At 43.3% G+C, this 12466-nt stretch overlaps 1 protein-coding gene across 1 annotated transcript in view; it reads left to right on the top strand.

The window, feature by feature from the left end:
• The window catches only part of LOC121034483 (uncharacterized), a 47575-nt gene extending 35363 nt beyond the window's left edge, over window positions 1-12212 (top strand). Inside the window, exon 3 of the mRNA XM_040481290.1 lies at window positions 12024-12212. Within this exon, the coding sequence (XP_040337224.1) occupies window positions 12024-12065 (42 nt within the window). The 3' untranslated portion in view covers window positions 12066-12212. The remainder of the gene's footprint in view (window positions 1-12023) is intronic.
• The last annotated feature ends 254 nt before the right edge of the window (window positions 12213-12466 follow it).

The following is a 12466-nucleotide window of genomic DNA, read 5'->3' as shown; positions in this document are numbered from 1 at the left end:
TGGAGAAGGGTTGTTATGGTTTCCTCAAACTGAAAGCCTGTGGGAGGGAAGTGGGGCTTCAGCTGTGCCCCAGTGAGAGGTGATGGGCGTATCAGGAGAGGACAGGATTTGTACAGAGCTAGGTTTGGGGGGATGGTTGAAAGAGGGTGAGGAACAGTTAAGAAGATGAGATCTGTGGTGGAGGAGTGTTTCTTGGGGAACACTAATGGTTGAGGTCAGCTAGGTCAGGGGAGCATTGACCGCGTTCTAGGGCAAAGAGACGGCGTTGTCACACAGAGAGGAAGAAGCCGCCAGGATCGGACTATACAGGAAGAACAAACAATGATGAAATTAACTGTATAGATACATTTCCCAGTGTTGCGCAACTCTGTTTGATTCCACAATGCTTACAGGTCTTCCTCAGCAAAAGGAGGGAGAAGGAACTTTTCCTTTCTCAGCAAGAAGGATGTGAAAGGAAAACATTCTTTTAAGAACTTAAATTAATTTGTTTTGCATAATGATGTGGATTAAAATAAAAAATTGCTGTTGACTCTGTGCCAACTGTGCCTGCCTGTGTCTGTTGAGTTGTCAGTCCACCTTGCAATGAAATCCATTTAAAAACTTATTTTCTCTTCAAGAGGAGCGGGCTCGTGAGGCTTATTCTGCGATGCTGATGAAGTCTCCAGGGAGGTGCTCGTGCCATCGGAGACCAGCAGCAATTAGTCCCTCAGCGTGAGGAAGTTTCTCCCGTTCACTCTATTCTTTGTGTAGATTCTAATAGTTCTTTAACAAAAGGCTTATCTTGTTTTGTTTTTTTGAAGGACTGAAGTGTACTTACAATTGCATTTCAGTCTTTTCAGAAGAGTCTGGCAGACTGAGGAGGCTGGAGATGGTCGGAGGAACATGGCTGCAGGGATAAAAGGCCAGTTTTGACCTTCAGAGGCTCTCAGAGCTCTTACTTTTTAAGAACCCATCCCAAGTCATTCTGACACGTGAAAATGCACCCGTGTCCTACGATACATTTCCTTAATGTGGAAATATTATTTGAGCTGATGTAATGTTACATTTGGTAAACATTTTATTTGAGTTTATAGATTTTAATTTTGCAGGTTTGAAAAAATTTTGGAACAAATACCTTAAAAATTGTTTTTTTTCATTTATTTTTGGGAGAGAGAGAGAGAGAGAGCATGAGCAGGGGAGGGGCAGAGAGGGACGGAAACACAGAATGTGAATCAGGCTCCAGGCCCTGAGCTGTCAAGACACAGCCCGACACGGGTTTCAAACTTGTAAAGCCGCGAGATCATGATGTGAGCCGAAGTCGGCCGGCCGCTTAACCAACTGAGCCACCCAGGCACCCCCGGAACAAATACTTTTTTTTTGTCTGTGCTAGGTCTCAATATTTGCAGAGGCTATTGGCCAGATAGCTGGAAGGCCATGGGCACTGTGTCTCTAATGCCCAGTGGCTAAAAAGCCCTGCAGGGAGGGCCCTTTGCGAGAGTTTTCTGTGGAGGAGGAGGAGAGGCCTGCCATCCCAACGCAGACGCTAGTAGTGGGCATGGGGACCCTGGGGCTGGCACTTGTACCCCTCCCCTCCCAGCACCACCTCCCTGAGTTCCCATGGGCTCAGGGAGAAAGAGGGGAAGTAGCTTCTGTGTGTGTTCCCTGAGAAACCCGTTTCAGCTCTCTGACTCTTCAGGCGGGCCCCGGCCCCCACCCTCAGCCCCAACCCACTTTCCTAGAGTTGCACATGGTGGACACAGAGCTTGCTTCTCCCTCCTCACTTCTGTATTCCTGTATTCCTGCAGCCAGAATCGAGAGTCTGTGCTGGGCAGATCCTCAGGGATCTGGGCCCGGGCAGAGGGGCTGTTCCCAGTGCCATGGTGTGGCTGCTGAGGCAAAAGTATCACAGGGGAAGGAGTGGGCTTAGATTTAGCAAGCAGGAGGAGAGGCGGTGGTCAGAATGGACTGGAGAGCATGCGAGAGCCCCTCTGGAGAAGTGCAGAAAGAATTCAGAGGAACTTTGTGAGGGATTGGATTCCTGCCCAAGTGGTATGGAGAGGCTAACAAGCCTATCACCTCTTGACGCTGAGGTGTTAATGTTGGTGAGATCTCATCTGTAGCCATTGGCTGGGGAGGTTGGGGGCACACTCTGGGCCCATTTCTACTGGCCTGCTTTCTTGACTTCTTTCCTTCTAGCACTTGGGGCTCATTCATTCATTGAACATGCTTCAAATTACATGTTAGATGCAAGATGAATAGTCTGTATGCCTCGCTTTTAAATTATTCTTGAATTCATGGGCAGGGATCTGGGAATTTAAGTCTGTGCTTGGAAATTGTTGGCAGAGTAGTTCCAAACACTGCCTGGGGCAGGAAATAATGGCTAAAGGATTTTAGGGGAGTTTTGAGTTAGCTCTTAAAGGAAGGATAGGAGCTCAACAAGTTCATGGGTGGGGTACATCGTACCCAGGAGCACAGGTTCATCTCCATAGCAACCATAGTAACAAGCATGTATTGAAAAGTTAGTAGGTGCCTGGCATCTTCCTAAACCCTTTACAGATATTATTTCATTTACTCTATCAGAATTCATAGACTGGAAGGTAATTTGCGAGTAAATGTTGACTGAGATGATAGATATTTTCTCTAACTTTTTAAAAAATGTTTTATTTATTTTTGAGAGAGAAAGAGAGAGACAGAGTGCGAGTGCGAGAGGGGCAGAGAGAGAGGGAGACACAGAATCCAAAATGGGCTCCAGGCTCTGAACTGTCAGCACAGAGCCCGACAGGGGATAGAACTCGTGAACCGCGAGATCATGACGTGACCCGAAGTCAGACACTTGACTGACTGAGCCATCCAGGTGCCCCTCTAACTTTGCTTTTGAACCCTTTAAATGGCTTAACCAAGCCATTACTTTTTCTGTTACCTGCCTGTAGCATTGCATTTTATTCGTTTTCTTACCAACATACTTACACATCTGTGTTTTATCCATTACTGTCTAGCCCACTCCGTTGGCAATTAACCACACTCTCTCTCGGCACCTCTCTTGGATGGTGGAATTTGTCAAGTGTGTGTCTCTTCCCTGCAGTAAGACCATAGGTTCCTTCCTTTGTGACCCCAATTAGAGTCACACCCAAAGTAGGTATTTTTTTTTTTAGGACTTCTTACCACTTTGTCAAATTTTGTCTAAAAACTGTAAAGCAAAGGAGTGTGATTTTTTTTTTTAAGACACAGAACAAAAACTTCACATGTCTTACACGGCAGCCATGTGGTGTACATCCAGTGCCCAGTTTACAAACTCTAATATAGAACATATTTGAAAAGGCTCCCAGCTAATCCACACTGAGAATATCTATGCGCTTTTAGGGGGATTTTGGCAAGGGTGTTTCTTTTCCGGAACAGGTGGTGAAGCTAAATTTGTGTGGTGTGCCTGACATACTTGGAGCCTGATATTAAAAGACTTCAGTGGCTGTAATGAACAGTTCTTCCCTTCTTTGTTTACAGGGAATCGGGACTTTCTCTGGGGTGTTGGGTTTCTGTTTCTGCCCACGGGCTGGCTGGAAACTGTTCTCAGCCTTACATTCTTCCACAGGGACAAACAGCTGGGCTGATGGCGTTGGGAAGCCTTGCTGCTTGGCTGTGACACGTGGTCCTTAGTTCTGACATTGGGGTCAGACTTGATTTCAGTGATTCCTTCAGGTCACCAGGAACAAGAGAAATTTCTGTAATTTCTTCCAGATCCCCCTGTTTATGTTACAGTGCTTCCGCACAGTGTTCCAGGGTGGCAAGGTGGCAGGGAAGGGGGTGAGGGTGCAGGCAGGGCATCAGTTAAAACAGGGGAAGAGTGCTTACTTGGCTGGATTTGAAAATCTTTCAGGCCGAAAAGCAGGACTTCCGGCATTTGTTTGTTTGTTTCCGCTAAAGCAAACTAACGCCCCCAATTCCACTCATGATGGAAAGTAAGGCTTTCCTGCTGACGAGTGCTGCTTGCAAGAACTCAGGTCCTTGAAGCAAGCCAGATTTGGTTCTTTCAAAGTGTAGATTTTAGACAGGCTTCCTTCCAAGGTCAGGCTCCAGGGTGCTAGTGGGAACCGGGTGGTAGCAATGCCTTTGGTGAGTGGGATGAGAGGTACCCACAGTCCCGGTGCCGCCTCTTGGGACTTCAGCTGGGAAGTGTCAGAGACACAGTGTTATCTCCATGGGCTGTTGACAGTGAGTGGTTGCTTCCCACGGCAAACCTGAGTCCAGCTCTGATCTGCAACTGTCAGAATCGTGCTTGCATAATGGGGGTTTGTGGGATGCCTCTCTGTCCTTCTAGCTGTTTATTGGCTTTTAATTCAAGACCAGGAGGCCTGAGCTTTCAGCATGACGTGGCACAGGTTTCTTCTAGGCATTGAAGAGTGAACACTCGGTTGCGTTTAGCACTCTCTGGACGCCAGCCTGACCTCCTTCTGATACACTTTCTCCTTTTGGTTTTTGCGGGCGGCACCGTGTAGTCCATAAGAACCTGGGCTTTAGATCCATACAGATTGGGGTTCACGTAATGGACTCTGGTATTTCATGATGTGACCGGATCACGAATTAGTTGTGATACAGATTCAGCTGTTGTAGCAAAGGACACAGTAAAGTGGCTTCAACAGAATAGAAACTTGTGTCCCTTCTGCATAACAGAGTACGTGCTTCAGGGTTGATGAGACAACTTTATGGCATCTCCTTTCTTGTTGTTCTATCAGCTTCTATTTTCTGGTCCAAGATGTTGCTCCAGCTCCCACTGCCAAATCTGCGTCCCAGACAGTAGGGAGGGTTGAGTGGTTGTGAATCACAGAGTCAGGAGATGGATGCTAGAACATCTAAGAAGAAAGGAGCTCCTGGCATCCTTTGAGGGTGTTGTGGTCTTCAGCAATCAGTGAGGGACACTGACGTTTGGTATGTGATAAAGCTAGAAGTCTTCTACTTCTGAGTTGCTCTGATTTTTTTTTTTTAATTTTTTTTTTCAACGTTTTTTATTTATTTTTGGGACAGAGAGAGACAGAGCATGAACGGGGGAGGGGCAGAGAGAGAGGGAGACACAGAATCGGAAACAGGCTCCAGGCTCCGAGCCATCAGCCCAGAGCCTGACGTGGGGCTCGAACTCACGGAGCGCGAGATCGTGACCTGGCTGAAGTCGGACGCCTAACCGACTGTGCCACCCAGGCGCCCCATGCTCTGATTTTTAGAACAAACTAATTTTGTTGCATCTGAGACCTTGATGTGAAATCTATGCCTCTTTCCTGACGGTTTTCATTATTCTGGTTGATTACAGTTGCCATCCATTCTCACTGCGTAAGTTTCGTCTTTAATAATTAAAGGTTTATTGTCATTGCATGGCCTAGAACCACAAGCCAGACTGCAACACTGGTCCAGGGTGCCAACTATTGCCTGGATCTGTGGCCTAAGGAAACACGGGCACAGCAGTGAGACCACACAGAATGAAAGCATCCTCCACAGACGTGCCCACATGGGGAGGGGCAGCGGAGGGTCAAGAAAGGTCTCCCTAACTCCCAAAAGGTATGGGAGCTGACGGCCTCTGAGGCTGACACGCAGCTTGGAGCTAGTTCTGATCCTGCCCAGCTGAGTTGTTTTCCGCATCTTATATGGTGAAATAATTTGGTGACTTGTAATGAACATTCTTTAAAAATGGAAATAGAATAGAAAACACCAGAGTGCATCATAGATAGTAAGAGAAATGTGTGGTATTTATTTTAATTATATATTTCTATATGTTTGTGTGTGCTGAGTCATGAGGGAAACGTTTTTCTTATCATGGGTCATGGTCAAAAGAAGTAGGAAAGCTCTCGCTCTAGCCTACGATGTACCATGTTATCACTGCAGAGCCATTTTTCTGTGGTTTGTTTTAATTTTTCTCTGATCCATATAAGACTCTGATGATGGGGAGGTAGGCATTTCTGAGTTTTGTCATCTGGATCTGCCTCTTTTCACAAGATGGGCTGATGTCACCATAAAGGCTGGATAACACAACCAGCTGCATGCCACAAATAATTGTTGAGCATGAATTGCATGCAGACACTGTGCTTGATGGTAAGGGAGGTGTCTAAAACCCTTTGCTTCCCTCCAGAGAGTCAGAAACTAGTGATGGTGGCAACAGAGAATTCAACCACAAGACTCACCCAAGTAGAAAATATAATTAAACGTTGATCTAATTGTCATGACTTCACTTTCACATTTTAGTTTAGAATTAAAAATTCAGTTAAATGAAAATTTTAATTCAGGTAATTAAAATATTCTTATTGCCAAGATATCAATTATTTTTATCAGATACTCTTTCAATTTGAAAAGGTTTGAAATTTGGCGTGGGCAGAGGTTTGGTACGGTAGGTACTTATGCATTGCTGATGGGGATATAAGCTGGTATTGTCCTTTTGGAGATCAATTAATGGACAGTAATTGGCTTAAAAATACGGTCTTTGTAGTAATTCCATTTCTAGTTTTCTGTTAAAAAATCAGATATTGGGATAAAAATTAATATGTAAATGTATTTATTGAAGCTGTTTTTTACAGTAAAAAATTAAAAACAGCCAATGATTCATAAAGGGAATTTAAGTTAAGAGATACTATGTATTGCTAAAGTCATATTTTCAAAAAGTGTGTAAAGATACTGGTGTTTACATGTACTATAAATGGCAAAAGTAGGGTCAAATACTAAACAGGCAGTATGATCACAATTCTGAAAACCAAATAAAAAACAACTCTATTTGTGCACAGGAAAAAACCAGAAAGCCCATCAACGTGTTAGGTGTTTAGCCTCCACAGATTGTAGGGTTTGGGTGATTTCTGTTATCTTCCTTCAAAGTTTAATACATTTTATGCAGTATACACTTTTTCATTTTATAATCATAAATAAATAGTATTTTACAAAAAACTACAAAATTACATCAATGCTAACATGCTAAGTCAAGTATATTAATTTTAGAAGAGCCTTCCAAGGACTATAATACATCTTTTTGGATTTCGTGGGTAGTCCTAATATTTGCCTCCTTCCTTCACTTTGCCATTGGGGGAGATGTTTGCCATGGCAAAAGAAATGGTTAGGACAGTCACTTGTTTCCTTTTCTAAATTTAGCTTTTAAGAAGAATAGAATGTGAAATGTCTGCTAAGCAGTTGGCCCCATCTGTATACCTACTTACATTTCTTGGAATCCATTGGACTTGGATGGCTAGACCAGGACTAACCAGAAGACCTTCACATGTCATGGGACAAAAACAAGCACTGGGACCAAGCACGTGTATAGATTATTTAATGACTCTCCAGCCAGGGCAACTTTGACCCAAGAAAGACTAAATTGCCTTTGAAAGAAGATTACATATGTACAATATATATGTGATATCTATCTATCTAGATATATGACATATGGAATATATGTTATATATTTTTGGCAAACTCTCTAAAGACAGAAAATGACAACTTCTAACAGTGATTAAGCACTTCTTTAAGGTCAATACCCTAATAGTTCGACTAAATTCACTTGTATTACCTCATTTAATTCTCACAGCACCCCATTACGTAGTTCCTACTACTATCCCTGTTTCATATACAAGGCATCTAATATCTAAGGAAGCTAAGTAACTTATCCAGAGTCCTATGAACAGCAGGTTCCAGAGCCAGGCCCAGGCCCAAGGGAGGCTAGAGTCCAAGTTCTTGGACTCTGCTGTTCAGCATTCCTGTGTGTGCCCTCTTATGCCCACTGAGACCCACGGCAACATTTGCATATGGGCTAGGTAATCGTTTTTAAGAATTTCAGTGTCAGAAGAGACTTTCTATCATGAGACTATTGCTATTATGACTAAATTATTCTGAATTGATTAGTAATGCCAGATGCCTTCAGGTTCATTCTATTAAAATTAGCTTTGCATATTTCTGCCCTATACTCAGTGAAACTCCTGTTTTAATCTCCTTTCAAATCCAGAAAGAAAAAAAAAAAAGCAAAATCATTTTATTGCCAGTAAAAATCTTCTAGGTTTAGTCAAAGCAAGTTATAATTTCTGGTGCTCCTGGGCTCATTAGTTCTTCCAGATGGTGCATGTAAACATGGCAGGAGCTGCAAATTGTGTGGAGGCCGAAATGTAAATCAAGAAATAAGTATTCATTATAATTTGTATGACAAATGGAAAGGCTATAAAGCGAAACAGTGCATTGCTCAATGAATTTCATTCCATTACTTTTGGGATCCTCCAGAGACTATTTTTGGAAATGGACTTCCCTGATTTTGTCAAGGTCAATTGTCATTATAGTGTTTAGAGGAGTCCTAACCATAGTTCAGATATATTTGGGATATTGTAGTTGCTTTTTTTTTTTTTTTTTTTCCTGCTCTTGATGGTCGATGGGCTGATTATAGTTCTATGAGAAGAAAAGGGAGAGAGGAAATGTTACCCTAAAATTTTGAGGGTTGTTTGAAAAGAAATAGGAGGCTAGTTGCAAATGTTTCCAAGCCCACTGCAGCGGAAGTGATGGTGTCCTGCCCCGAATCCCCCCTCCCTAGAACAGAGGTTCTCATTCCACTGTCCTGCTGGGAGTATTGATGGCTGGCAATTTTCAACCGAGGCCCTGAAGAGTTCTTCCTAGTCCAAGGTCACGTGTCTTCTAGGCAGCTCATATCTATTGATATGGAAGATAGGGGTCTAGGCTACCTATCTCACCCTCCACCCCTGCCTCAAGTGAGGACAACTATGAATGGTGACCCTGGTTCCAGAGTTCCTTACAGGGTTTGGCCGAGGCCTTTGTTGCAACTGAATCACAGTTCCACTTTCTGCCCAATTTTTAATAACATTTTATCCTCCAACATAAGCAAGAACATGAGGTGGTAGAAAGGGCACCAGACCAGGAATCAATCAGGAGACCCTGAGTGTAATGCAAGCCTTGCCACTGTTAAGTGTTAAGATCTTGGACAAGTAATTTGTCTTTTTTTAAATGTTTATTTATGTTGAGACAGAGTGAGAAAGAGAGAGAGTGTGCAGGGCAGGGGCAGAGAGAGAGGGAGGGAGAGAGAGAATCTCAAGCAGGCTCTGTGCTGTCAGCATAGAGCCCAGTGGGGGGCTTGATCTCATGAAGTGTGAGATCATGACCTAAGCTGAAATCAAAAGCCGGACACTTAACCAACTAAGCCACCCAGGCACCCCAGTAATTTGTCTTTATGTTTCTTATTTTTCTTACCTCTCAGGGGTAAAGCTTGGCCTGGATTAACATTCTTACCCATAGGACTTCCCCCAGTGGGTGTCCTTTGACTCTGAAATTTTACATGTAAGATCTATACATTTTTTTTTTTTTCTGGTGAGAGGACCCATAGCTTTCATGCATTTCTCAAAGGGCTCCACAAAAGCCTTAGGTGATTATTGAATCATCCCTGACTCTAGCTAAAAACTGATGCCTCTATGCACAGTATGTGAGTCAAGATGAAAATTATTCAGCATCAGTGTTTCTGTGTAGAATCTGTAGCAAAGAGGAACCTTTACTGACTTTGGCTCTGAGATAGCAGGACTAAGTAGATGTAGACAAGAAATTTCAGGGTAGGGAGAGTGGGAGCAGCTACAGAAATAGGCAGTATTTTTGTACTTCACGGAGGGCATTTGTAGAGAAAGCTTCAGAGAACTCTTTCATTTGATTCTCAGGAGGTGGGGATTGCGAAGCTCTGCTTTAGCAATCTGAGCGTTATCTGCCTGCATCTCAAAAATCATACCTGTAATGACAGCAAGCTGGCCTCCAGCCTAGGGGATTTGAAGAGTACCTCTTTACTTGGTAGCTTGTAGAGAGAAGAAATATTCCTCAGAAAGTAGTATTGTAAGGGATAGGACTTCTTCTACAAAAGGGAAAATGTGAAAGGATGCCTCAGAATGTAGCATGGGTAGGATTGTTTCCCACCCTTGGAAGTGGTAACCAGAGGCAGAGAAATCACTCGACGAGGATGTGGGAGAGATTCCTGCCCTAACCCATGGTGGGACTCGGCTATCTTACGGTTGTCTGGGTCTGGGTTTTTCTGAACCTGGTGAGGGTTCTGGTCCATGATCATTGCATGCGCAAGCTAAAATCAATAGAAGGGCGACAACATTTAAATGCCATGCAACGATGAGAAAGAGATAATGAAACTAGTCAAGAAATAATATCCAATGTCCCCATGTGGAAACATCTGTCTCTGTCTGTATGACACAAACCTGACGGATCCAGCTGAAATAGAGTTTTTCTGTTCATTTGTGTTTTTTTGTTGTTGTTTTTGGTATACACCAATACCTTGTGAAGAAATGTTTTGGTGCACACCCAGAGGTGGCTGACATATCTTACTGAATAACAGGAGGCATGGGGCAAAATAGACAGGAGAATAACTTTTTTTTTTGGATTTTCCTGCATAAATAACACTGAGCGCTCTACGCCGATGAGCAAGCACTGAGATGAAGCTGTCTTGCTTTATGTTAGAGAAACATTTCTTGCCAATGTGTACCATGTTGCAGTGTTTGTGATCTCTGCCAGCCTCCCACTGACTTCTTCACTTACCTTGAACAATACAGTGAGCCTACTGAGCTTGTAGGAACTTGTTTCTCCAACTGGAGGTGTGGGGTGCCTGGGTGGCCCAGTTGGTTAAGCGTCCGACTTTGGCACAGGTTATGATCTCATGGTTCGTGGGTTCGAGCCCCGCGTCAGGCTCTGTGCTGACAGCCCAGAGCCTGCTTCAGATTCTGCATCTCCCTTTCTCTCTGTCCCTCCCTCACTCATACTCTGTCTCTCTCTAAAAAATAAATAAACATAGAAAGATATTTAAAAAAATAAAACTGGTGGTTTGGTTTTAGGGGCTCAGTATTGATACCTTGGTACAATATTGATACCTTGGTACATTGATCCCCTTGGTACATGGTCTTAGATCTCTTGGGGTCTCTCTGAGGCATTGTATTAGGCTTTCTACTTGTGTCAGTTATACCTAATTGCTGGTATTTCACTGAAATTAAACTGTCTTTTTATTTTTTATGAATTTCCAATACTTCTGTCCATTAATCTTCTGTTAGCAAATTCATCTAAGAGCAGGCACGAATGGTTTTCCTTTTCTTTTTTTAAAGTTTATTTATTTATTTTCAGAGAGAGAGAGTGCGCAAGGGGGGAAGGGGCAGAGAGAGGGAGAGAGACAGAATCCCAAGCAGTCTCCATGCTGTCAGTGGGGGTTGAATTTACAAATCATGAGATCATGACCTGAGCCAAGATCAAGAGTTAGATGCCCAACCGACTGAGCCATCCAGGCACCCTCCTTTTCATATTTTTGAAATGAGGTCTACAAGAATCTCTAGAAGCACATCATTTATTTTTACTGAACCTGATTCTTTTAGCCCTGGGTATTACTTTATAGTAGCTTAAGTTAATGAAACTGTCTTTAAAAATTTTTTTAGGGGCGCCTGGGTGGCGCAGTCGGTTAAGCGTCTGACTTCAGCCAGGTCACGATCTCGCGGTCCGTGAGTTCGAGCCCCGCATCAGGCTCTGGGCTGATGGCTCAGAGCCTGGAGCCTGTTTCCGATTCTGTGTCTCCCTCTCTCTCTGCTCCTCCCCCATTCATGCTCTGCCTCTCTCTGTCCCCAAAATAAATAAACGTTGAAAAAAAAAATAATAAATAAATAAATAAATAAATAAAATTTTTTTTAATGTTTATTTATTTTTGAGAGAGAGAGAGAAAGAGCATGAGCAGGGGAAGAGCAGAGAGAGGGGGGAGACACAGAATCTGAAGCAGGTTCCAGGCCCTGAGCTGTCAGCACAGGACCTGACGCGGGGCTTGAACCCACGAACCGTGAGCCCATGACCTGAGCCGAAGTTGAATGCTTAACCAACTGAGCCACCCAGGCACCCTGAAATTGTCTTTAAAAGCAAGTAGTTCTCAATAGAATGTGTTTCTTCTAAATTATGAAGTCATTATGAATATCACATCATCATATATAAGGAGATGGGCTTGCTGACAGATTTGGAAAAGTGTTTCTTCCTGAAATATTCATTAGATCAATTCCTATTTTTGTAACTTTTTTTTGCAGGATACCTCAAAATGCATCAAGCAATACTGGAATAGAAAGTGACTGGGAAACTGCCTGCAGAACCAAAGACATCAAAATGTAGCTATCATAACTCAAGTTAGCTCTTACACTGACCCTGGTTACTGGCAGCAATGGAGGCCTGTTCTTTATATGTATCAACTCGTTGGATTCTCACAACTTCCTCCTGAGGTATTTGTCCCATTTTATGCACAGTAACCATTCCATGAATATTTGCATAAATCTGGTGATTCTTTTTTTCTTTTGCCATCAATCACCTTCCCAACATCATGGCGAGGCCCTTCTCCCCTTTCTGTCTCTCTGTCTTTCATCACCTCCTCACCATCTTCATGGCCTAGGTCCGGTCTGCATTACTGAGGTGACCTCTGAAATGGTATGTCATTCTCTACCCTGCAGTTGGCTTGGTTTTTCTAACTCCCAATAAT

Source organism: Herpailurus yagouaroundi, unplaced genomic scaffold (genome assembly GCF_014898765.1).
Source record: "Herpailurus yagouaroundi ecotype Mexico unplaced genomic scaffold, PumYag 160, whole genome shotgun sequence".
NCBI lineage: Eukaryota > Metazoa > Chordata > Mammalia > Carnivora > Felidae > Herpailurus > Herpailurus yagouaroundi.
Note: the sequence above shows the minus strand (reverse complement) of the source record. Positions and strands in the feature narration are given on the sequence as shown.